General features: G+C 51.1%; 6 protein-coding genes and 1 non-coding gene across 7 annotated transcripts; 3 read left to right on the forward strand and 4 right to left on the reverse strand.

The window, feature by feature from the left end:
• Positions 1–235: 235 nt before the first annotated feature.
• Positions 236–2,721, forward strand: STEHIDRAFT_153478 (kinase-like protein; the record flags this gene model as incomplete). The annotated part of the gene is made up of 10 exons (XM_007300728.1): positions 236–271; positions 336–543; positions 596–633; positions 693–1,595; positions 1,659–1,748; positions 1,821–2,153; positions 2,222–2,350; positions 2,415–2,485; positions 2,550–2,555; positions 2,652–2,721. The coding sequence occupies 10 exons, from the start codon at positions 236–238 to the stop codon at positions 2,719–2,721; spliced, it is 1,884 nt and encodes a 627-aa protein (XP_007300790.1).
• A 279-nt stretch (positions 2,722–3,000) lies between these two features.
• Positions 3,001–3,103, reverse strand: STEHIDRAFT_t101. The gene has a single exon. It is a non-coding gene; the product is annotated as a tRNA-Arg (tRNA).
• Positions 3,104–3,501: 398 nt separating this feature from the next.
• STEHIDRAFT_108327 (MFS general substrate transporter) lies at positions 3,502–5,930 on the reverse strand (the record flags this gene model as incomplete). Its single annotated transcript, XM_007300729.1, has 14 exons — positions 3,502–3,522; positions 3,552–3,755; positions 3,877–4,046; positions 4,145–4,342; positions 4,412–4,505; positions 4,587–4,784; positions 4,836–4,931; positions 4,983–5,049; positions 5,110–5,179; positions 5,237–5,333; positions 5,401–5,423; positions 5,483–5,590; positions 5,649–5,741; positions 5,810–5,930. 14 exons carry the CDS (start codon positions 5,928–5,930, stop codon positions 3,502–3,504), a joined length of 1,560 nt encoding a protein of 519 aa, XP_007300791.1.
• An 807-nt stretch (positions 5,931–6,737) lies between these two features.
• Positions 6,738–9,797, reverse strand: STEHIDRAFT_92044 (WD40 repeat-like protein; the record flags this gene model as incomplete). The annotated part of the gene is made up of 8 exons (XM_007300730.1): positions 9,381–9,797; positions 9,245–9,313; positions 9,084–9,188; positions 8,288–8,633; positions 8,100–8,220; positions 7,882–8,033; positions 7,070–7,810; positions 6,738–6,997 (listed from the first exon to the last, which is right to left on the reverse strand). Exons 1-8 carry the CDS (start codon positions 9,621–9,623, stop codon positions 6,738–6,740), a joined length of 2,037 nt encoding a protein of 678 aa, XP_007300792.1. The 5' UTR covers positions 9,624–9,797.
• Positions 9,798–10,776: 979 nt separating this feature from the next.
• STEHIDRAFT_92046 (uncharacterized protein) lies at positions 10,777–12,681 on the forward strand (the record flags this gene model as incomplete). Its single annotated transcript, XM_007300731.1, has 7 exons — positions 10,777–11,146; positions 11,225–11,291; positions 11,351–11,363; positions 11,425–11,631; positions 11,713–11,875; positions 11,983–12,232; positions 12,336–12,681. Exons 1-7 carry the CDS (start codon positions 10,978–10,980, stop codon positions 12,679–12,681), a joined length of 1,215 nt encoding a protein of 404 aa, XP_007300793.1. The 5' UTR covers positions 10,777–10,977.
• A 3,031-nt stretch (positions 12,682–15,712) lies between these two features.
• Positions 15,713–16,595, reverse strand: STEHIDRAFT_51307 (uncharacterized protein; the record flags this gene model as incomplete). The annotated part of the gene is made up of 4 exons (XM_007300401.1): positions 15,713–15,920; positions 16,023–16,269; positions 16,338–16,397; positions 16,481–16,595. Coding segments are annotated over 4 exons (630 nt in total), but the record flags the coding sequence as incomplete, so codon positions are not given.
• Positions 16,596–16,767: 172 nt separating this feature from the next.
• On the forward strand, positions 16,768–18,600 carry STEHIDRAFT_108331 (CoaE-domain-containing protein; the record flags this gene model as incomplete). Its single annotated transcript, XM_007300732.1, has 6 exons — positions 16,768–16,774; positions 16,833–17,226; positions 17,296–17,566; positions 18,110–18,153; positions 18,234–18,421; positions 18,533–18,600. 6 exons carry the CDS (start codon positions 16,768–16,770, stop codon positions 18,598–18,600), a joined length of 972 nt encoding a protein of 323 aa, XP_007300794.1.
• Positions 18,601–24,016: the final 5,416 nt, after the last annotated feature.

Below are 24,016 nucleotides of genomic sequence, written 5' to 3' on the forward strand. Positions count from 1 at the left end.
AGTTGCCAAAAGCGGCTGCCTCGTGTTGTCTTGGGCTCGCTTTGTTTTGCCCTCTTCGTACCGCTGCGTACGCTTTGTCGCGGTGCCCTAGCTCAGCGCGCCCTTGCTTCTGAAATCCCTCGGAGTATAAATTGGCTCTTACAACCATGCCAGACATCATCTCCCACCAGGCAGCGCGACCGAAGTACTCGAAGATACTAGCTGAGCTTATTGCAACGAATCCACGCCACTCAAGATGAACTCGCTCCGCCTGTCTCTCGGGACTATGCTCGTACGCGTTTCATACCATGGTCTTTCAACATTTGCGGTATTGATGTAGTGTAACTGAATACTAGTACGATCGTCTCATAAACTCAACCCTTGCATACCTCATCGTCGGATTCGTCGTGAACTGGGCTTTGGAGCTCTACTATGGTGCACGGACGGCCTCGGTTGTCGGTGATATATGTAGCCTTCAGCTCATCATATACATTCTTCGCCGTTGTGGATCTCCCTGCCATGACCGCGAACATGAATCGTCTCGTTCTTTACCTTCGGAAGATGGTGCGTAACAGTGGTTTTGTCTGGACAACCTTCACTGACCTCCTATCGACAGATTTTGTCTTGCTCGAGCAGATTTATATGCCGGGAACGGTCAGTCATACACGATGGGCTTCTCCTGTCGTGTACTGAGCTCCGGCTTATTCTTTTAGCTTTGCATGAAGGCTTTCGCACTAAATGATGGCGAGGACATATCAAGCCCTTCACTGCTTCGTGACCCTGTCGACCTCAAAACTACGGCACATTTGGCTTCCACGATATCGGACGTTTCTTCATCCGAACTTCAGTCTGCTTCATCGTCTGAATCCGGATCCCTCATCACGCCCACCGATTCCTACACTTCATGCGCCTCTTCTACTACGGACAACTGGGACGAGTTTTATAAGCGACGCTCACTCTTCGACATTCTTACATCCGATCCCGTTCGTAGCGACTCCTCTTTCGAGCTTCCTGTCAAATCTCCCGAATACCTCCCTACTAGATCTCCTTCCCACCTTCCCCAAAGCGACATTCCCCTTCATCAGCAGCTTCCGCCGGCAACACCTCGCCTTTCCCCCGTTCGTCTTCCATCTGATACAATCAGTCTTCAGTCCACATACAACAGTACTTTCGCGCAGGGCTCTATCACTGCTGGCCCTTCTGTGGCGTCTGTGCACACCATCCGCGCCACCGTACCGCCCGGCCTTACCTTTCGCGACTTCTTTGCCTCTCGCACGTCTGTCGCCAATCCAGACACGCCGCCTCCATCATCGCCATGGCTTACGGCCCCACAAGGGCGAGGACAATTCTTTGTTCAAGGCTTGATCGGCAAAGGCAGCTACGGGAGGGTAGCTCGTGCGGAGGCATACATAGATTATCGGTACGCGAACGATGTCGCAGTCAAGATCATTCCCAAGAAGGATATCACGGAGGAGATCGAGATCCATATGTGTGTGGACAGGGAGAAGAAGGTCGCTGCGAGAATGGCGAAGGAGGATCCGTACGGGAAGCTGTCGAAGTTCTTGTGCAGGACTGAGATGGTCTTTTCGGACGTACGGAATTTCTATGTTGTTTCGGTGAGTGCTACGTCTCATTTGCTTGTACTTTGGATCGGGCACTCACGGCTGCCATATGATCAGAAACTGAAGGCGACGGATTTCGGGAGCATCATTCACAAGCCCAGGCGACGCTGGACCACTCAAGACGTCAAGTTCTGGATCCAAGACCTCGTAAGCCCTCATCTTCCTCACCCATCCTCTGGGCCCATGAGTCTGACTATTTTCTCCGTCCCTGCTATACAGGTCTTTGGCATACACGAGCTCCATACACTCGGCATGATTCACCGTGACCTGAAATCCGACAACATCCTTATCGACGAACACGGGCGACTCCTCCTCACCGACTTCGGCTGCTCCTTCGTCGCTCCTGGTCGTACTCTCGCTGAATCACAGGAAAGCTTGCGGGTCGGATGTTGCGTGGAGGGAGTTGGTGCTCCGGAGTATTGGGCTCCGGAGGTCGTGGCTGCGCACAAGAGTTTCGAAGGACAGGGGGAGGATGGGACGGTGAAGATGTATGGTCGGAAGGCGGATATGTGGGCGCTTGGACTGGTGCTATTGGAGATTTATTTGGGGCAGGTGTGTTTTCTTGTCTCTAGGTGCTATCAATTCTTTCTTTTGGTTCTGATCAGCTGTGTTCACCATAGCTTTATTTCCTGCCACGAATGCAAAAGGTGTACACCTGGGAGGAACGAGTCAATCCTGTTTCGTTCGAATATCTTGATGCGATGGTGGATGTATTCGTTGATAAGGATGCGCAGGGTCTGCTTCGTCGTGTAAGTCAAGTTCTCTGTCCTGTCACCTTCCGCGCGTCTTTTGACTTACAATTGCCTACATCAGCTTCTCTGCGAGGATCCAATGTACCGATATGACAGCTCAGAGATCTTCAGTGATCCATACTTCGCAGACACGTTAGTCCACTCTTGTCGATGAGTCTAAAACCCGTCTAATATCTTTTCATTGAATGTCGATTAGCGATTGGTCTGTAGTTGCTAGTCGCATGTTGACTGGTGAGTTCAACAGTCTCATCTGTTCTGCTAGATGAAACTGTTGCTGACCCTCACCTCTTGATTTTAGGCCCTGTGATGCCAACGCCCAGACAACCTTCTACAGACTGGAGAGAAGCCCTCATGTTTTGACTCGTTAATGTGGATGTAACTAGTGTTAGCGATTTTGAGAGACCCTCATAATACGGGGTGTTATATGTATATGTTGATTTATAAAAACTACTATTATGAGCATGAGACCCAATTTATATGAATTTACATGATAGCATCTACCTTGCATGAGTTGCCAGACAGTCGATTTCGTGTTTTCATCCGCCGCTAAATTCGAAGAAAGTAAAAGGTAAATTTTCGCATTTCTTTCTTTGTGTAAGGACATCAAACAAAAAAAGAGAAAAAAAGGGTACCCACGTAAAAGAGCTTGACCACCGCAGGGGTCGAACCTGCAATCTCCTGATTACATGCGATTGGGTAAGATCCGCTCGCCTCTCGTAGTCAGACGCGATGCCATTTCGCCAGGCGGCCTTAATATCACAAGCTCGATTAATATTTATATCGAAACCTTTCACACAGACACCGAACCGTACTATTAGTATTAACCGTATACCCTCTACCCCGTCTAAGTATCACAACCTCGTAGTCTTCATATCGAGGTTTACGAGTTGACGGTGACTGCTGTGGCGGGTCCCGCAAAAAATATTTCGAAGATTCTTGACCTATGCCGAAATAAATCGTGCCTCTGGAGCAAGGATCCACGATCGCCACATTCACATCCCATGCAGGATATCCGGACAATGGTCTTTCACCTGATCTGGATCAAATATTGCATGATGTCCGAGCGCAATACTCGTAGCCTCCCGAAAAAGTAACCACATACATATCTATATTCTACAACGTATAACGGAACTTTTAAAGAAGTCATATTAGCCGTCTGCACCACTCAACTAGAGCAAACAAAACAGACAGCACTCACATAAGGATTCTCAAAGTCTGTCGTGTCCGACTCGCCGTACTCCTTCCCCTTTGCGATCCTCTCTTCCTCTGTCAGTCCGTCCTTCGCGAGCGCTGCATCTTTGAGGCGGTTGCGGCGCATGTATACAAGCCGCCAACAAACACAGAGGACGAACTCGGCAGCGAAGCAGACAGCACATACGGTCGTCGCGGCAGTGTATTTCGGCTATCCATATAATACACCGCGTAAGAGGAGAAAAGGTAAGTTCCAAAGCGCATGCAGATCCGGTAAGAGAGTGGTAGCAAGTGAAATGGGGAGGCAAGAAATGAAGTGGGGTAAGACGTACAGCGTCCTTGGCGAGGAAGATCTGAGTGCCGACCATGTTTCCGACACAGTAGCCGACGAAGGTGAACGAGGACGTGATAGTCCGCTTCGTTCGTCCTGCGACGTTGGACGGGATGAGAGTCCACGACATGAACAAGCCGACCACGAAGGGGACGGTCATGAAGTAACAGCCTGTTTGGAGCACAACGACGGATATGATCGTATTCACAGTCAGTACACCAATAACGTATAAAAATCGAGCTATGTGTAAATGGCAAGAGACTACGTACCCCACTTGGACCATTTATACGCTGGCTCATTTGGCAGGAGCGAGATTCCGAGGAAGCCAGCCATAGAAGGAAGAGTGCAGAAGGCCATGAAGATCAGTCGGAGGTTGGGTATCCTGGTTGTAATGATGCCGATGAAAATGAACCAGAGCACGCTGAAGACACTGCGAGGGATTCCGTATAGAATGACCTCGAGGGAAGCTAAACGAAGCAATATGCTCAGTATAAGAACCAATATTATCATGGACGAAGATATAGAGAGAAACGCACTGAATCCAAAACTCTTGTTGAGAATACTGCCAAACGTCGTCAGACCTCCATTCGGCACTGAACTCAAGAACGCATTTAGTCCGGTGAACCAGAACTAGAATGAAAAACAAATCCGAAATGATGAGGCGTTAGTGCTCATTAGTAGCCGAGTGCGTGGCCAGGAGAGAAAACATACAGTAGCATCCGTCAATGCCTCACGGACTTGTGCCCACTTCCAATTCTTCACACCCGTCCGATCATGACCGGTCTGGTTGGAAACGATCCGGGCGTTGGCCATCCGCCTCTCCTCTTCGGTCAGCCATGGGACTTCTGAAGGTGTACCGAGAAGGAAGAGACAGAGTGTCCCGACAACGATGGTCAGGCCGCCCAAGAACTTGATAAACCGTCAGTTGAAACACATTGGGTATATGTATAGGAAACGCACGTAGGACATTGCACGCCAGGATTTATCACCAGAGGTTCTCGATCCGATCCCATACAAGATGAGGTCGGCAATGACACCGAATCCGGCATTGGCACTCTACGATGATAGACGTCAACGCACTGAAACAACGAGGAAGAACAATCATACCTGGAAGAAGAGGGCACGAGAGGGATGTTCCCTCGTCTTGTACCACGAACCAATGACGAGGATGAACCTGAGAAACGTGTCTCAGCTTAATATGTGGAGTAGAGGTTCAAGGTAAAAGGCGGCGTACCCCGGAGAGATGCAGCACTCTGCGAGACCTTGCAATGCTCGAAGCGCCATCAACTGGGCCCAGTTCTGAGCTGTAGCATTCCAGTCAGCAACAACGTAGATATTGAAGACCCGAATTCAACGCGTACCAAAACCGATACACAAGACGATCACGCCCCAGCACAACATGTAAATCGACAACGTCTTGCCCATTTTCCAGCGTTGCAGGATGAGGTTAGATGGGAACTAAAATGATCACAGAAGTTGTCATGGCTGTTCGTGAAAGGGGTCAATCCCTGAAATGTTGACTTACCTCGAAAAACAAGTACATAAGGTCTAGATATGTTGATAATCAGCAAATAGTCATCGGAGGTGGTCAGGGAAGGATAGCTCACAGAAGATGGTCGAAAGCCATGAATACTGGTTCCCCACAAGACCAGTATCCTCTCGCAGACCGAAGTTAGCTTGTGTTCCGAGCGAGGTCTTGTCTGTCTGCTGGATACCTTTTCACCACGAAACGCGTCAGATGAAATGTCGACACTGGAGAGTCATCTGCCTCACCGTAACAGAGCCACATCAAAGGAAGAAGGTAGCGATCAATCTTCCTCTTGAGTTTCGCGTACTGTTCCTCAGTATACTGGCTCTCCGCCAGAACTGCTCAAGAGGGTTATTAAGTTCGAGATCATCAACATGAGAAGGAAGGTAGTATTGCATCTACGTACCGATATCCATATCATCTGCGCCGGCCTGGAAGACTTGAACATCCACGCCTGCTTTCTCAACATCCTCGGCATTCTTCTCGTCGAGGGACGGCGTCTTCGAAGCAACCGCTGGTGACGACATGATGAGAACGTGAAATACGGCAGCGGACGCTCTGCTATGAGGAAAGCAGATGACGAGCGAGACGGCTGATCGTGAGACTATTTCGCTCAGCCTTCTCCAACCTTTTGTATCTTCGAGTCCCCCTGTGTACTAAAGATGAGATCACGCAGGATTCAGGTCAGCCAGGTCGGTGATAAGTCGTGGGACAGAGTAGGCCCAACTAGAAACACATACAGAGATTCCTATCCTTTCCTATCTCACGGCATTTGATAAGTCCCTTGAACGATAAGTCGACTCCCTCAGCCACAAAGCATCACGTAGGAAGGAAGGAAGGGGTCCTTCGCCGTCTTGGCCGTTAGATATAGCAGTAGATAAGAGCGGCGGTGTGCGTGAAGGTCTTGGCTGTATGTTGGGGTGCGATAGCTGGCCACAACGAAGTAAGGCTGCGGTCAGCTCCGAATCTCGCCTAGGCCGGTTGAAACATTTATGAGTAGAGATTTAATTAGACACAGAGCACACTCTTGAGTCGTACGGTGGACCCATAACGAAGGCTGTTACTGGTTATTCGCAAATTGCTGTTAGCTGTACCTTGATTGACACAGATCGTTGACTTGATTCCGTCCTGGCACGAAGATATGAAGGTGTCATATATAGAAGTTATGAAGAGGATGCGTAGCAAGTTACACAAAATACTGAGAATGCCACTCATAACCACGTGTCCCTATAAACGCTAGCCGACAATTCAGCGAAACGCACTGTGCACAACGTATTGGAAAGACGCACCCACCAAACTGACACCAACCTTGACCTACGCCCCTGCCATCCTCCTCAAAATCTTCCCTTCTTTCCACCCCACCTCGACTTACCCCTTGCTCCACCTCTCCTCGAACCACCAGCACCAGCACCACTACCACCAGCACCTCCCCATCCCTCCCTCCCTTCTCTCCCTTCTCTCCCTTCTCTTCCGTCCCTTTCATCATACCCTCCATGTCCAAAGCTACCATCTCCACCTCCACTGAAGATCGCCTCCTGTGGAGGTAAAGGTCCACTCTGTCTCTTCCTCACTGAGTCGCCACCGCCACCCGCTGCTCCAAACCCAGGGATAAAGTCATCGTCCCCTTCATCTCCCTGTGTACGTCCATCCGGATTCGCACCCGGACCAGAAGCATAACCGAATCCAGCACCAGGTCCGCCTCCAATTGGTCCTGGTCCGAATCTTGAGCCTGCAGCATAGCCCGAAGGAGGCGGGCCGCCATTCGAATGCATGTTTCCACTGCCGCCGCCATTGCCATACCCATCCATCCGTCCAGCCACACGATCGACCCCACTCCCTTCCTCCTCCTTCCCCCACCAGCCTCCTCCTCCACCTCCGCCTCCACCTCCGCCTCCTCCAATCCCAGGCAAGCTTTCTCCACCCGCACCACCTCCAATCCCCGGCACGAACGCCTCCTCCGTATCGAACCCATCGAACCCATCCAGCATCCCATCTCCATCCCAACCCGCATCCTGCCCACTCAGATCCACCACATTCGGCGGCTTCTCGCCTCCGCCGCTAAACACGCTACTCGAGTCTCCCGGCCTCTCTCGCGACCAGAAACGGGTCGTGTGGTCGTTCGAGGCGGAGACGAGGAGGTGGCCGAGCGGGTGGAAGGCGAGGGACCAGACGTTGGAGTCGTGTGCTTGGGAGAGGGTCGCACGGGGGGTGGTGATCGTGCTGGGGAGGAGGGCGGAGGGGGTTGGGTGGGAGGCGGGAGAGTTGGAGTGGGGTGTGTGGGCGGAGGGGAGGGAGGGGGAGGTTGATAGGAGAGGGGCGGGGCTGGGGATGGAGAGGTCCCAGTGGAGGAGGGAGCCTTCGGAGCCGCCAGAGACGAGGAGAGGGTGGACGGGATGCCATGCAACGGCTATATATGAATGAAAAGCAGGTCTCATGAGCATAATGTATTCTAGCAGCAGAATGCAGAGATGAGCGTACAGCAAACTTCCTTCTTGTGCCCTCTTAGGATGCAAAACTCCTTCATCGCACGGATGTCGAATACCCGCACGGTCTGGTCTCGTGAGGCGCTGGCTACCATATTGCCATTTGGTGACCAGGCAAGAGCCTGTATCGTGTTCTTATGCTGATGGCTAGGGCGTGAGCGAGTATAGTCAGCTACTGGGCTGGTATGTGAGTTGAGAAAGACTGTGACCTACAGTGTGGTTAATGCTGTCCCTGTCCGTGGATCCCAGAATTTGATGAGGTTGTCCTTACTGCCCGATACGAGCAAACCTTTAGTCGGATGCCACTCTACACATTTAACATCCCAGCCATGACCTGCAAAAGAAAGACCCCATCACATCAATAACCTTCCCCACAAACCCCGATAGCCGTCCAAACTCACCAGTCAACGTCCTCTCCTTCCTACTCTCCTCAAAGCTCCAGATACAAACCGTCGAATCATCACTCGCCGTCGCGAACCGATCATCATCCGGACTGAAGCTCAAGCCCCTGATAGCCTCCCTATGCCCCTGCCACGCCGTCAAATTGTTCATATTCGGCTGGAAATACTTGATGATGCCGGACTGGTCGGCGGAGGCGAGGTAGGTCCCGGAGTGTGTGAACTTCATGGCGCGGATGGCGGAGTCGTGCGCTTGAAGGATGGTCTCGAAGTTGAAGGTGAGGCCGTTCCAGAGGGTGAATTCACCGGAGGTGGAGCCGGTGAGGACGCGTCGGGCTTCGGGGGTCCACTAGAATGTCATGGAAGGAGCTGGTGAGATGAGATGGTTTTATGAAAGACAGTGAAATGCACAGGAAGAGGGGCATAATCATGTTTAATAGATTCGGAAGGAACCATTAATGACAGCTAGTCGCGACGACGAGGGAAAGACTCGCTAATTATACCCAGGACAAGGCGAATATAAATGAAGCAAGGCCTATACATTGCGCGTTATACATTGGCATTGGCTAGAGCGAACAGCAGAACCGAATACAGGTCAAGAGGAAATAATCACACCCTCAAGACAAGGGTGCAAGATATGCGAACGCGCCACAAAGGAAGGTAGGAATGTGGCAAGAGGACCGGGTCGATCTGCTGGATGCATTGCGTTCACTAAAACTGACATGCGCGACGTCCAGAGCGATACTCACTGACGACAGAACTCCCCAAGTTGAATGAGGGCTTAGAATTGAAAACTCACCACTACAACATTGACCGGACACCGGACTTTGTTTGTTGATGTATGGACAAACTTGGTGCACAGCGAGGTAGACGGGTTATCTGGGTATGCTTTCGGAGGCAGCAGCTATATTCACAACTTAGTATACAAATCGTACACACTATACAGCATTGGACGCGTACATCAATGATGTACGGAGGACTTGGTCTCAAATATGGCACATATCGTGGATTTGGTTGGAGTTTGCGCAACTATTCGTACACCGTAGTCCCGTCAATATCCGAACATTGTGTAGTATTTTGAACTGGACAGACGCACCAATGCCCATCTCCCCATAGGCCCTCCATAGTCGACTGTCCGCCGTGGTCTGGTCTTCTTCATTGCCTTTCCATCCATCATCTGTCTTGCGGCTGCCATTTCCAGGTCTTGTATCTTCGCGTCGTCCGCTGGAGGAGGTTGGGGCGCTTGCAGATATTTTGAAGGTTCCCATTCTTGCACTTTTGACGATGATTTTTGGGTGGGAATTGCTTGAGGTGGTAGGAGCAGTGGGAGAGATGGCATGTTGGGCCACACGGATGTCACGGTGGATACAGCTCAGCTTTCGTGTAAAGGCTGCACACTGGCTCAGGATTACAAGACAGAGAGTTGACTGTCTGGGCTCGGACTCAACCCGGCAAGACTATTCAGATTAAACAAGTAGAATTGCGGGAGAAAAGAGGGATGGTCGAGAGCGAGATGGTGGTAAACAGGCGCGTGGGGAATATTTTCGAGTTATTTTCGAGGTCAATTATCCGCGCCCAGCAAGCCGCGCCAGACGACCGGAACGAGGATCGCTCGCAGTTGGCCTCAACGTTCTCACCATGATCACTCTTCCCAAGTAAATTCGCCGTGCGGTTTGCAGCATGGAACTACTGAATCCGCATTCCACGACCAGCGCACACGCAGTCAGTGGTTGTTATACTTTCTCAGACTCTGCTGGAATATTACAAGTTCACCTCTATCCGAAAGTGCGCTTGGATGGCTAATTTTGGGTCCGTAGCCTACCGGTTTGACTCGACTCGACTCGACTCAGGCTGATATCTCTGTCTGAAAGTCTCACTTCGCTTGTGCTCAGAGACCGTGCGGAGGCATACACACAATCTGCGCACTGAATCGTGCACAAGCACAACGTCCGACTCCACTGATGCCATCGTCAGAACCCCAGTCCCTATGCGAGCTCTCATCGAAGATACCCCAAACCGGCCGGCCAATGATCATCATGACGGGGCCACCAAATATTGTGGGGAATCATCGCAAAGCACGCCCCGTTCATTAGAGCATTCTGTTCGAAGCAACGAGGAACGTCTTTTGAGGTTGATCGCAGCTGCCCGGTCACTCAGATCTCCGCCCCACAATCTGCAACATCCATCCCGTCGCGCGACCTCCGCGCGTTGCATCCGCTCGCTCCTGTCTCACATCCTTTCTTGTTCTGACCTCTCTTGTCCCATTTTTCCTGCTGGTGGAACCAGTCATCTTACCCACCTCTCTCACCGTCGCGCCCCTGCTGTCTGCTCGCTTTCGTTGGCTTCTTCTACGCTTTCTGTAATCCTGCTTTCCTTATGGCCTATCGAGCGTGCGTCCTTTTTTCCGTTCTATCTCTTTCTTACCAGACTAGAAAAGATCTGAATGTCTTTCCCACAGCCGAACCTTCCTCCGCACATTCTACTTTTTCGCAGCACTCTCCGGTCTCTGGACATGTTACGAATTCTGGGACGCTCCCCCGAGTATCATCCAACCCGGTCTTCGCATCCTTCGCACCAGTCCATACGGCCCCCACCCGTACTTACACAGCGACAACTTCTCAGCAGCGCCGGATCATCCTGCAGATGCAGCGCAGAACCACCATCGCGGAGCAGGAGCGAACGGGCCTTCACCGATGAACATACATCCTCCGAAGCATAAGAGACCACAAGTGGCGCTGAGCGAGACCCTCTTCCCTTCTTACAACAAGACGGATAGCTCGTGGCTCGACTCGAATAATGAGAACATCAAGAATCTGTTCAGGTGTATCGAGCTTGGGAATTGTCCGCCAAATCAATATAAAGGTACGTGGATGATGTTTGTTGTCGAGCAGCCACTGTGGCGTATCACAGGACGACGCTGATGAGGGCTGGACTTGACAGTCATCATACTTGGATCACATTATTTCCGTTGGGTTTTGAATGGTTGGACAGCTGGCGAAGTTATCTGGTGCGTCATCTTTCATTTCTGGCCTGTCATCATTTTGACTTACGCCACACTTTGTTCAGGTCCCGTTCTACAGTTCGTCGACTCGTTTCGTCCGCACACTAGTCTTCCTAATCATCTAACCTATACGCGCCAGATTCAAGCCCTCCACAACCTGAACTACACCATCCTTTACTCCCTGAATAACGATCGCGCCGTCCAACTCTACCAAATGTTCCCCCGTCTCGTCAAAGCCATACTGCTCACTCCAGAAGACATCCGTGCTTGTAACGCAGATATCGAGAATTGTATACAATCCGACATGAATCCAAATGGAATCCCGCTATATAAGACATTTACCTGGGTGAGCTAGCTTTTCTGTCTTCACTTCTGTCATACCGTTGCGTTGCGTATGGGCTTCGCTGACCAAAGTTCAACGATTCAGGAATTCTGGGACGCGCCAAATCACCCATTGGGAGCGAAGTGGACACTCAACCCCGAACCGTATGCGGTCGAAGAAGCAAATACCTATATCGGATATTCCGTCGAGCCCGCTTGTTTCTCGCATCCCTTCGTCCCGCCATCGGAACGCAAACATCAAGCTTATGGTTTGTCTCTTCCCTCTTCTCTCACGTCTCGCATATCTCCTTTATTCCACTGTTGGTTGTTGTACTGTCTACTTACCATGCCCCGTACATTTCGTTCTACACCACAGCTATGACCAAACGTCTCCGCTACTTCCTCCCCTCGCCCGAGCAAGCCTGGCCATCGTCTTTTTACACCACCGCCGCGGCAGAAACAGGCCTCGATATCCTCGTGGGAGCAGCGAATGATCCGACGATGGACGTAGGTATCGAAGTTGAGCTACCGGAGGGAGTACGGAACGTTGGGTTGTTAGAGCAGAAAGATTTCGTGAGTACGGTTGGGGAGAGTAAGGTGTTGATCGGGGTGGGTGCGCCTGCGACGTGAGTCTCTACTTTCCTATGAATTGTCTTTATCCCTTCCTCAGCACTGATGTCCGTTCTTTTCCCTCTTCTTTCAATCCGTAATTGGATCCCCAAACCACAGTTCCCCAACACCCTACGAAGCCCTCTGCCTCGGAACCCCCTTCATCAACCCCATCCACTCCTGGGATCCCTTAGACCCCTCCAACCGCCTCTCCTGGTCCGCGCAACACGAGGTCCTCAAATTCGAAGACCCGCCATACGTCTATAACGTGAAAAAAGGAGACTTGGAAGGGTTCGTGGATGCGGTGAGGAGGGCGGTGGAGAATCCGTTGGGGGATAGGTGGGTGCCGGAGAGGATGAGGATGGAGAGTGTGGAGGGACGGTTGGAGGAGTTTGTGGGGAGGGATTGGGAGGGGGAGTGGAGGAGGTTGATGCTGGAGAGGGATGAGGCGAGGGGTGTGTTGTGAGGTTTTTTGGATGAGGGTGATGTGATGTGTTGTCGTGTGCGGTGTCGTTCACGATTGAGGGGGACGTATATCTATGTTATAATTTATTCTCACCTGCATCTCTGTTATTTCGAGGATTCAAACATCCTCTCCATTAACCTTCCCAGATCACCATCTTTGGCATATTACTTTGACCGGCACTTGCAGTGCACCATTCTTAACGATTTTCCTATTCATCTTACTCGACCTTGACGGCCAACTAGACCGTAGAGCATTACACTCACCCTCATTCATTTATCTACTTGCCTTCGATCATAGATCTTTGCACCATGTTTGTAATCTACACACAAGCTCAGTCGCCTTCGATAAACATACACGCAAAGCTGTGAACCCGCCTTACTTGCACATAACTTGTGATGTGAGTAGCTTCACTCCCAAGTAGCGAGTGATATAATAAATTGCACAAAAAAAGCGATACAAGTACACGTCATGAGCGCACCAACCAGAGAGGACTACTGTGAATCTGATGTACCACAAGATACGGAATACGTACGACGACTACTTATGCTGACTCGAATACATACGGACCGTTCTTTCGGTTCATGTTTCAGTAAGAGTGCGAAGGGCTTTGTCGATGAATGTCGTTGGGGTCAATGTTGTGCGGAAAGAGTGTCAAGGGGGTGCGAGTGTGAGAAGAGAGGTGAGGAGACGGTGTCTGCTTGCCTGAGTATCTATTCACATCAGGTAAGCTGAGGGTATGTATGGAGGTGGATGGGAGTAAGGGATGAATAGTATAGCGAATGGCCCTGGGGTGGAGGGGACCAACGAATGAAGTGTGTGTGAAAGACAGAGGTTATACAGTTGTGGGGGTGTGGTGTGGAATATAGATGGAATGGATGGAATGAATGACAGTCAGAAAGCAGGTAGATATTACGCGATGAGAAGAGATGTGAAAGAAAGCAACAAGATGTGACAGGATAGTGGTACCTAAAAAACCACGCAACACGAAAGAGATTCGAGTCAGTACGCTACTAAAGACGAATGAATAACAAGAGGGGTGATGGGACTCACAAGGACCGAAACGCCAGCGAAAAGCCCAAATCCCAAAAACAACAAAAGCTACAAGAACGAAATGACTTTACTTCCTCGCCCTTTTCAGCCTCCCGGCTCCGTTCGTCGTCGCGACCTTGGGACTCGAACTTACGCCTCTAACTACCTCCGAATCCTCAACGCTCAACGGCAACTCACTCGCCAAATCCGCAACTTCTGACTTCCTCTTCTTCCCCAACCCAACCAACGGTGACGGCAAAGGTGACCTCCCCGCGCGCGGCGAATCTTGCTGAGCTCTCAAGATAGGCGAAGCCCCCGAGCTGGCAGAGGCCACTTCGTCCAAAAATGCATGTAGCTCTTCCATCTGCGGATCCTGCTCCTCTTCTTCCACCTTACCAATATGTCCATGTCCGTCCCCGCCCACTCCAGTGATGAACCCGCCGGGACCAACACCAGCACCGTTCACAGGACGTAATGAAGCAGAACCATCGCCGAACTGACTCTGGGTCTGTGCATGCGAACCCGTGATGTCGTCCAACTCTGCGATATTCGCCGCATTGACTACGGTATCGTTCGGGTCTTCGTCGTTCGGATAGCCTAGGTTCATGCCCATTCCCATGCCCATACCGCCAAGATCGTTAAACCCAAGTCCGTTCTCGCCATTCTGCTGTGCCGCGAATTGGCGCAGAAAGGCCTCGAAGTCTATATCGGCGACGTTGATAGACGGGTCTTGATCCTGCTCGTTATGCGACATGGAGACGTCTTGACCTTGTGGTAATGGTAATGACTGTGACGGTGGTAACGGGAACGATTGTGGCGGTTTCGCGGACTGTGAGATCGATGCGGATGTGCTGGGCAGAGTTGGAGGAAGTGGTTCTGGAGGTTGCATTTGTTGTTGGGGATCCGACTGGGTCTGCGTGGCGAGCAGACTAGGGTTCAGCCCCATGTTCTCCAGTAACGAATGGATACTCGCATGCAACGTATCCATGTCCTTCTCTATCTCGGTCGTCTCCCTGTACGTCTTCTGCAGATTCGCCGTATTGTCCAAGAGGGGTTCTAAGGAAGGAAGGTCTTCCTTCGGTAGTAAGGCGCCTGCTCCTGGATCATGGACAGACGATGAACTGCCCGCTTTGAGATGTGATGATGAAGGGACTGGAGAGGGAGGCGGCATGGATATGAAGGAGGAGAAGTCGAATGGGGGTTCGTACGGTGCGAGTTGAGTATTTGGCTGGCTCTGTTGTTGTTGAGGTTGTGGCGGAGGCGAAGACGGATAGGGGACAGAAGGACCAGCCGTCGGTGGCATAGATTGTGTCTGCAGAGCTTGCAGGAACATCTGCATCTGGTTCGGTGATTTCAGAAGCTGTTGGAACGCAGCTTGGAGCACCGCGTCTTGAGAAGTCGAATTCGTGTTCGTAGGCAAGAGGGCGGTGCTGTAGTTATTGGAGTCCGAGGGGAGGTCGGGGATGGGTGCAGGAAGCGAGACGGATGGATAGGTCGGTTCAGGGGCAGAAATTAGGGAAGATGTGGTGCTTATGTGACTTGGTGCGCGGGATGGGCCGGGCGCTAGTCTTGAGTTAGACGTAGTACGAGAGACCGAGGGACGAGGTGGCAGAGGAGTTAGCCGAGAGGAAAAGGCTTCAGAGGCTGCTGGTGAACTGGGTTCCTCTGAAAATATGCGAGGCGATGCGTCAGTTGACGGAGTCTCTATCGAGGCAAAGACATCTGAAGAAAAAGTTATGATAAACCAATATAAAAGTACTTTTAGTACAAGCGTTCGCAATGATGAAAGTAAAGAAGGCGTACTTGGTGAGACACCACGAGGAGTATCGAACCGGGGTGACTCCGCGTTACTCATTTGTTCGTCATCCACGATCTCGAAACCTGATCCGTCGTCGTCCTTGTTCTCTGACCCATCACCGATCATCAACCTTTGCCTCTTCCTTGGAATAATCTGCTGTCCCGGACTGTGGCCGCCCCTCCCCCTTCCATCGTGTCCACCCTTATTCCCAAAAACGCTCGCTAAGAACTTCAGAATCCGGTTGATCGTGTCCTGGTGGGCCTTGTGGCGCTCACGAGCTGTGATAGCCTCTTGCCACAAATGTTGGTTCGACGACTTGAGCTCGTTCAGATCAGCAGAGATGGTTTGCTGATGACGTTTGACGGCCGCAATACCATTCATGATCGAGTTTATGTCGAGTATCTGCGTATTGCTGGGTATTCCGAGGGGCCCCTGTGGAACGCCACCGCCTCCAAGCTGATTGACGCTGGGTTCTATGGGATGACCTGGGTGTTGAATCTCCTCTCCTTGTGACGGCGCGTTTGCTCCTTGGTTCGCCTGCTTCTTACGTTGTATGAGACAGAGAAGGTCGGGTTGGCCGCGAAGGAAGTTTGGGTGTTCGAAATTCCAGAGTTCGGTCTCGGAGTCGCTCTTGAGAGTTCCGTGCTGGAGATGCGGGATTTTATGGAAGCCGTACATGTTGAGTTGACGGACGAACGACGGGAATTTCTGGTGTTTGAACCATCGTCCGAGTACGTCCCGAAAGCGTTCATTGTCTAGTACTGCAGCCTCACGGAGAACGAGAGAGGGTTAGGGGAGGTATAAGAGGGTGGCAGAAAGCGGTACGCACCGAAAAAGGAGTCCCCGTTATCTGACCACCGTATAAGATCGTTATTCGTCGGATCATTGACTATCCTGGACCAAAACTTCATGAGCACATTATGGCCAAAGCACAAAAGAGCAAGACAGATGATGATCGAGTAGAATGTCGACGCAACTCGTATAATTTCTGCAAAAATTGTGGGACGACCTGGCGTGCTGTCTTGTTCAGGTTGGGTGCACTGCCTCTGTATGCTCTTGTGAGCGCGAGCTGGTTGTCGGTCGCCATGGACGACTATGGAGGAGAGAGACGAGCAGCGGTGTCCTTGTAGCTTAACTTCGTGACGTTATCAGACATCGAGTTGCCTCATGCGGCAATGATAACGTGGCTGGCATCTCGGCTCGGGCGTTAACGCTAAGCCGTCGTGGCGAAGTCGACTCTGTGGCCCACTGCCACCACCATGCTTGGTTTGTCTTTCTTCACCTCTACTCAGTGGGAGTCACGTATAATGACCTGTCTATGCAGTTATAGGTCTCACTGGTGGTATTGCCACAGGGAAATCGTCCGTTTCGAAACTCTTTAAGGACCGCGAGATACCCGTTGTCGACGCAGACATCATCGCTCGACAAGTCGTCCTCCCCGGGACACGGGCCTACAACCAAATCGTCAGCACATTCGGCAAAGACATTATCTTGCCTGATGGCTACCTAGACCGGCCCAAGCTTGGAGCCATAGTCTTCAATGACGAGCAGAAGAGGAAGAAGTTGAATGATATCGTGCATCCGGCGGTGCGACGGGAGATGTTATGGCAGGTCGTGAAATGCTGGATGAGAGGAGAGAGGGTTTGCGTACTCGACGTACCTTTACTGATCGAGTCGGGTATATGGAACTGGGTGGGGAAGGTTGTGGTCGTCTATTGGTATGTTCTCGCACTTTCTTTCGCCATGTGGCCCCCATTCGATCGCCCATTTCTTCTACCGCAAAACAGCTCAGCAGAAATTCAACTCCAACGCCTCATGAAGCGCGATAACTCATCACGAGAAGCTGCTTCTTCAAGACTCAATTCCCAACTGCCCATAACCGACAAACTGGAGTACGCAGACTACGTAATCGACAACTCAGGTGGTCCAAAGGAGTTAGAGGACCAGGTCTCGACATTCGTCCGAAGACTGCAGAACGAGGTTGGGTGGACATGGCGACTAAGCTTATTCCCGCCAATTGGGTTGCTCTCGGCTTTATTCAAACTGTTGTGGCGTAGGGTGAGGAGAGCGAGGAAGGCCTCGCGGACTAGGGGTGAACGGGAGCGGTCGTGATAGTAGTCGGCTTGATTCGCACTTTTATTTTATCTCTTTGTACTCTATGGTATACACACTTTGGACCAGATTGGCGTCGTTATTATGGAAACTTGTCCCACTTGTAACCGGTGTGGCCCGACGAGACCAGCATGCAAATCCGTTTGCACAACCCGAGGCTCTATAGTTGTCTCGTGGACGGACGCACAAGGTATAAATGTATTGGGACACTTATTGGAAGTATAAGCTCATCATAAAATCGACACAAGTCTAGGAGAGGTAGGAGCAGTCGAACTGCGGTCATCTACCACTGCAGTGTATAACAGCAGCACGCACCGACTTCGAACGATGGTCGACTCCATGCTGCTACTTTACCAACCATGAATGAACATGATACCCGAGCTGGTGATGCGCCTAAGAAACATCGTACCTTAGTTCTCGAACGGTCGTCGTGAAAGATAAATGCCATGGTGCCGCATGATCGTTAGACTGCGCCTGAATGCTATCCAGACAAACGCTCGCATGCCAGGATTTCGCTGCGAGGAACTGAGATCGTAAGCTATCTGGTATTGTGCCATGTTGCGAAGCGGTGGTAGTAGTCGGCGCATTGGTGATGAAAAAAATGACATGCAAGGCTCGTTCTAGAAACACATAAGATCCATCATAACGTGCTGGAGTTGCCATCGCTGGTGCTTGGGACAGCGTTGACGGTGGTAGCAGAATGGAGGCCTTTAGCATGTCTCGAAGGAGGCCAACCATCTCGAGTTACACTAGGCCGAAATGACCAGGAGATCGAGGTGAAAGGCGTTCCTGTGGCGGGAGGTAAGTAATAAGATATCCTGACGGCGACCGCGGTCCCGAAGCCTATGCTGCGCGCAAGGTCAACTACTGGCATCAATCCTGTAACGTGAACTGGCATGGTCAACTCACTAGCGGTTCATATTCATCGGATGGCCCTGATAAGCCTCCGCGACGTCCAGTACAGAGACGCGGGGCACTGACTAGTGACCTTGATGTTTTAGCGCTTCCTGAGCATGCGACAAGTCAATGTACACAAATAACATAATAATCGACTTACTGCCTCAGAGCAACTGAGATGACTGAGGTGATGCGCCGTACGGTGTCCCGGCGTCGACGGAGAGAACTGTTGTTCCTGTCCATAATTGCGTAAAAACCTGCCGTGAACTTGTTCCTGCCCGTTCCACCGTTGGAATCCTGCATTCGTTCATAAATCAGTTGCCTTGACCATCGACGGCAATGCCGAGAGATTACGGACTCGCGAGGAGTATGATATATCACAGATGTCACGGTGGAGGCGGCTGCTCCTGCACGGCATCACTCCAGGGATGGCGAGCGAGTAGAACAGAGGTTGCGTGATTCCTTACGCTATGTGCGTCACCAGAGCCAGAGCCAGAGGCTAAGATGAGTTTGGACTGCCAGTGTATCCCGACATCCTGAAGCGCACTGAAGCTGTAAGAACGCTCAGCGAGTGTATGGTATGTAGTATCGAGCCGGGATAGCAGGCACGAACCGAGGTCAAAGCTCAGAATGTTAGACCTCAGGGCTGTGAAGCCGAAGGCCGCACCGGTAACTTGTAAAATGCCGTTGTAGTATGCACACTCCGGGCCCGGCGTTCACTGACGCTCAGTTCACGGATGGGCTCAAGAATGTTCACCGTTGTTGTGAGCCTGGGGCACCGAACGATGACTTCGAGAGCAGGGTCCAGCCGGCTGTTCCTGCGATCGAATATTTGGTTGTCAACATACAATCAGGTACTTACTTACTATGGTCACGTCCCGCTGGAGAAAGTCGTTCTTATGAGACGGTGAATGATGGTGAATTTAGCAGAGGGTGACCCCTAGATCCGACGAAAAACATACCAATGAACCATCCGGAAACACAAGTTCTCCGAGCTCAGGATCCTCCATCCTGCTGATGTGCCTTTACGGTCAAACAGAGTCGGTGAAACCGAGCTCGGCTGAAAAGACTCCCGTGCATTCACAGAATGATGGCAGCACCCAAAAATAGATCCATAACAGGCAGCGTTGGCGGAAAGGAGAGGCCGGCGTCGTCAACGCCTCTGAGTCTTCGGGAAAAGCGAATCGGTTCCGGTCATTCGCAGGCGGGATGTCATAGCGTACCGTCCTACCAGCCCGTATCGGTGAAGAGAAAGTTCGAATGGCCGTGCAATATGATCCGGCCATTGTCGTCAGTGAGCAAACACAGCTACTCTGGAGGACTTTCGACGAAAAAAAGAGGTAAGTGTCTCGGACTCAGTTTGATTCCTGTAGGAACCGAGTTGAACGCGACATAATTGGTAGTTGTGGGCGATGTAGCACGATTGAGTTGATCGTAAAACATTACTAGGTCCAATCTGTCTTGGCCGTCGAGCAAGTTCACTAGCAGCAACGGCCTCCGAGCAATCGAGATGGTCAGGCCCACAGGGTACGGTCTCTTGTTCTGCATAGTCCTGGCGGCATGAGAAGGCTCGAGTGGCGTGATTTTGTTCGTTCTATTTGAGGACCAGTGTTAACCATGAATCAGCTAGCTTCACCATCGACATCAACGCGATGCCGAGAATGGACCGCAACGATGATGATGTTGATGGTGGTGCTAAGAGCTTACTAGGACGACTAGCATCGTACAGGCATGCGAAATATTAATTGAGCGTGCCACAGGTAGGAGTCTCAACAACTTTTTAGTCGTTCAACTTGTTGCACTGAGGTCCGAGTCGCCGACTGCTCGCATAGTAGGAAAGATTAGCCAACAGGATACTTGTATAATAATAATAACTTATCTTCATTCCAGTAGCAATTGATCACCCAACTCCAAGATCGCATTGGTCTTCTTGGTTGTCGTCGTCGTCGAACTTGTTCAAGTTGGTGGTGGCCGGACCACACAGACGGCTCCGAGTCCGAACGTCGCATCCGTACTTCTCCGTGGCTTAGTCAGCACCTAAGAATCCAAGTTCGTCGAATTCTCCGTCTTCTGTGAAAGAACCATCTTCATCGAGCTCGGGCTTTCTTTTTCCCAGCAGTAGGACGACACGACTTCATTGCCTTTACGGCTACCGTAGTGATCGCGAAAACACTCGGTGGGTCGTGATGCCAGCCAGAATGTCAGTTCAAACGGCACAGACTCCACCTTAGAGTCAAAAACCAAAACTCGAAACGTACGCATGCGTCAGGTTGATATAAAGGTGAAAGCGATACCCGGTATGCAGTTATTTAAATCACCATCGTCATAGGATTGAAGTTAGAAAGATCGAGATCAAAACACTGGGCATCCTGGAAAGTGTTGGCATCAGCATCAATTTGACAGAGCCTCCGAGTCGTCGATGGAACAGAATCACCATACTGACTTGAATCGCCGCGTCGGCGACTTAGAGGTGACCGTACACACTGTACTTACTACCCACGCAAACTTGGAACCTCTCCATGACACCGACACTGCCAGTGCCCCTACTTGATACATACATAACTCAGGGAGCCTGAGTCGGGCCGCGTACCCAACTTGAGCTTCATCAATTTTACGCTGCCTCCAACAATCAGTTCCCCGATCTCACCGTTTCACTACCTTGAAATCACGGGGAATCGGAAGAGTGTGATGCTAAATTAAAGGTGGGCCAATTAGATCGATTGAGGTCGATCGGCACGCATTTACTTGGCTGTGACTGGCGGTAAGTCAAGTCTGACACGAAGAAATAGTATGGTATTCGTGCCAACGCTACGCCGACACCGCAACACTGGCGATCGAAACGAAAGGAACGTCTCAGAAGTGAACGGTAACAGAACCGCGTCCTGACACAAGAGCCTATAGAGCTAAGTGACAGCCTTCGGTCGCGTCTAAGTAAGCTCGAACACAAGCACCAGAGCCGCGGCCAGAGCCTCCATCACTCGGATAGTCGCAACGGTGACCAACCGACATGGCACAGAGATCGAACATTCTCGTTTCGCTTCAGCCCGCATAAGCGCCCGTGACGCTGCAGGTAAGTTAATGGCGGACTCGGACCCGGGGCGCCTCGGCACTTCAAGTTGACACTCAGGGCGGGATTTCAGCTTGCAGAGTCGAAGGCGGTGCGGATACGTTGATGATACAGTTCCATACTAGGCAGTGTTGGATGAGTGCCAGTGAACGATGTGTGCCGGTGAGTGTGAATCTGATGGAAGAGTGGAATAAGTAAGTCGGATGCGGCTCGCGTGTGGCCTGGGCCGACGGGTGCGAAATGAGATCTTATGATAATTGAAGTTATACTTAGAGCCCGAAAATGAGTGTGATGATCTTACGGTAGGTCCACTCGGCACTCACAGTCGAACCAATAATAATGCAGCCAGAGGAATCAGAATCTTCGAGTTGGTGGTGGAGTTCGCCGTCCCGCCTAACGTCCAACGTCCAAGCCCTATTCAGGGTCGGGCCTACAGTACCTGCCTTGAGTACTTATTTGATATAAATACGTGTCCAAGCATGTCGCGATGGAATGGGTGTCACGACTCCAGATCGAACCTATTGCTGCATAATGATGCGCATCAAAAATCATCAGTAGGTATTGGTCCACTGGCAGAGATACTGATTTTGATCGGCCCTCTAAGGACTGAGCGGATCAGACTATAACGATATGGAGGGGTGGAGGATACAACGACAAGACGGAGCGATTTGGTAGTGAGCAGAAAAAGATACGATTCAGATTCACGACTCGACTCGACTCGACTCAGCACGACGCACCCATAGCATGATTGCGTGACAAGACGAGAGCCTGATGTAGCGACGCGACCGTCAACGGATCAGCCCAAGCTTGAAGAAATGGAAATTCAAATTGACTTACAACGCCACGGAAGGATAAATCCAAGAGTGGACGAACGAACGCAAATATTCATATTGCTTTTTGCGTATGTGGCGTGGGCACGGTCGCGATTGTTGATGGCATACAATTATTAATACAGATCCCAAGCCAAGCACGTCCGAACGATCTAGTGCCGTCGCTGTTTTCTACAGCTCGACCGCCACGACTCGGAGACGGAGTGAGACGCTGTCCTGGTGGTGAACGCCGGCGGGGAGAATGACAAAAACGCGCAACAATACAATAAGGTAAGAGCAACAGAGAACTCGCCGAGTGACAAAAAATGACCTGGTCCTGGTATTGATGCAGCCTGAGATGCAGAGGGCCCGATCGCACGTCTCGTCTCGACTTGATTTGATAGGATTTGATTTTTGATTTTGATTTGTTTGATACGGTTTTCACATACATACATAACTTACATGCGTCTTTGAATCTGATGTTGATCGTAACTTGAACGGACCTGACGGCTGACGGCTGACGGTTGACGGTTGACGCGTTGACGGTTGACTTGGCCAGTCTGGTACTGTAAGGTAAGGTTGTGAGTGTGAGTGCGAGATAACGGATCAGAACTCAGAACTCGGTGTCAGCGTCAGCGTCAAGAAAAAAAATGAAAGAGAAGAAGAGACGAGGACGAGCGTTGAAAATGTTGAAAGGGAACTGACTGACCTTTGCGAACTCGGATGGTGTGCTCTATCTGATATCGACAGCGCCAGCGCCACTTCCTCCTCTCCCTTCCAACCTACTGTAAGCATCCCAGGAAGAGCCTAGAGCACGAAAAAGATGGCGCCCACACGATATAAACCGAGACAAATGATCCCAATTAGGGTCCGTCTGGCTCGGTTCGGTGGGCGGTGAACGGTGGGCGGTGAACGGTGAACGCCACCAAAACGAAAACGAAAAAAACTTGTAACTTACCAACTCTAACGGCGTCTGATCCGTAGAACGGCTGGGACGTGAGTGTGGCCGCGGCACGACAAATATCTGACGTGACGTGACGGATCAGGAGCTTGAGGTTCGTTGGTGTCAGCTTCAAGAAGAGAGAGAAGAGAGAGAAGAAGAGAGAAGAAGAGAGGAACTTACAGCAGGGAAACGTTTACGCCTTGCACTTTGGCTTTCGGACGTGTGCGCCTGTGCGAGTGGACGGGACGATGGCCTAAGCACCTAAGTATGGGAGAGCCTAGAGCGCGAAAAAGATGATAATGTAATGTAAATCGAGAGAAAACAATCTCGGTGAGTGGTGAACGCCACCAACACCGAACGCCACCGAAAACTTAATCTTATTCTTAAACCAACTCAAACGGTGTCTGATCCGTCGAATGGCAGGGTTGTGGATCGAGGCCTTTGTTTTCGTCTTCCGTGATATCTGAATGTTGTGTCAATAGGAATAGGAATAGGGAACGGAAATGAGCTCGAACGATGGCAGATTCAAGTTTGTTTGATAGAGATAATATTGGTGGCGCCGTCGGTCGAGCGGTCGCGGTCAGAGCGGAAGAAGGGGGAAAAGTCAAGCGATTTGATAGACGGTCCCAACGCGGTATTTAGACAGCCAGCCAGCCATCATTCTATTGTAACTGAGCCAG

The sequence above is a fragment of the Stereum hirsutum genome (genome assembly GCF_000264905.1).
Source record: "Stereum hirsutum FP-91666 SS1 unplaced genomic scaffold STEHIscaffold_3, whole genome shotgun sequence".
In the NCBI taxonomy this organism is placed as follows: domain Eukaryota; kingdom Fungi; phylum Basidiomycota; class Agaricomycetes; order Russulales; family Stereaceae; genus Stereum; species Stereum hirsutum.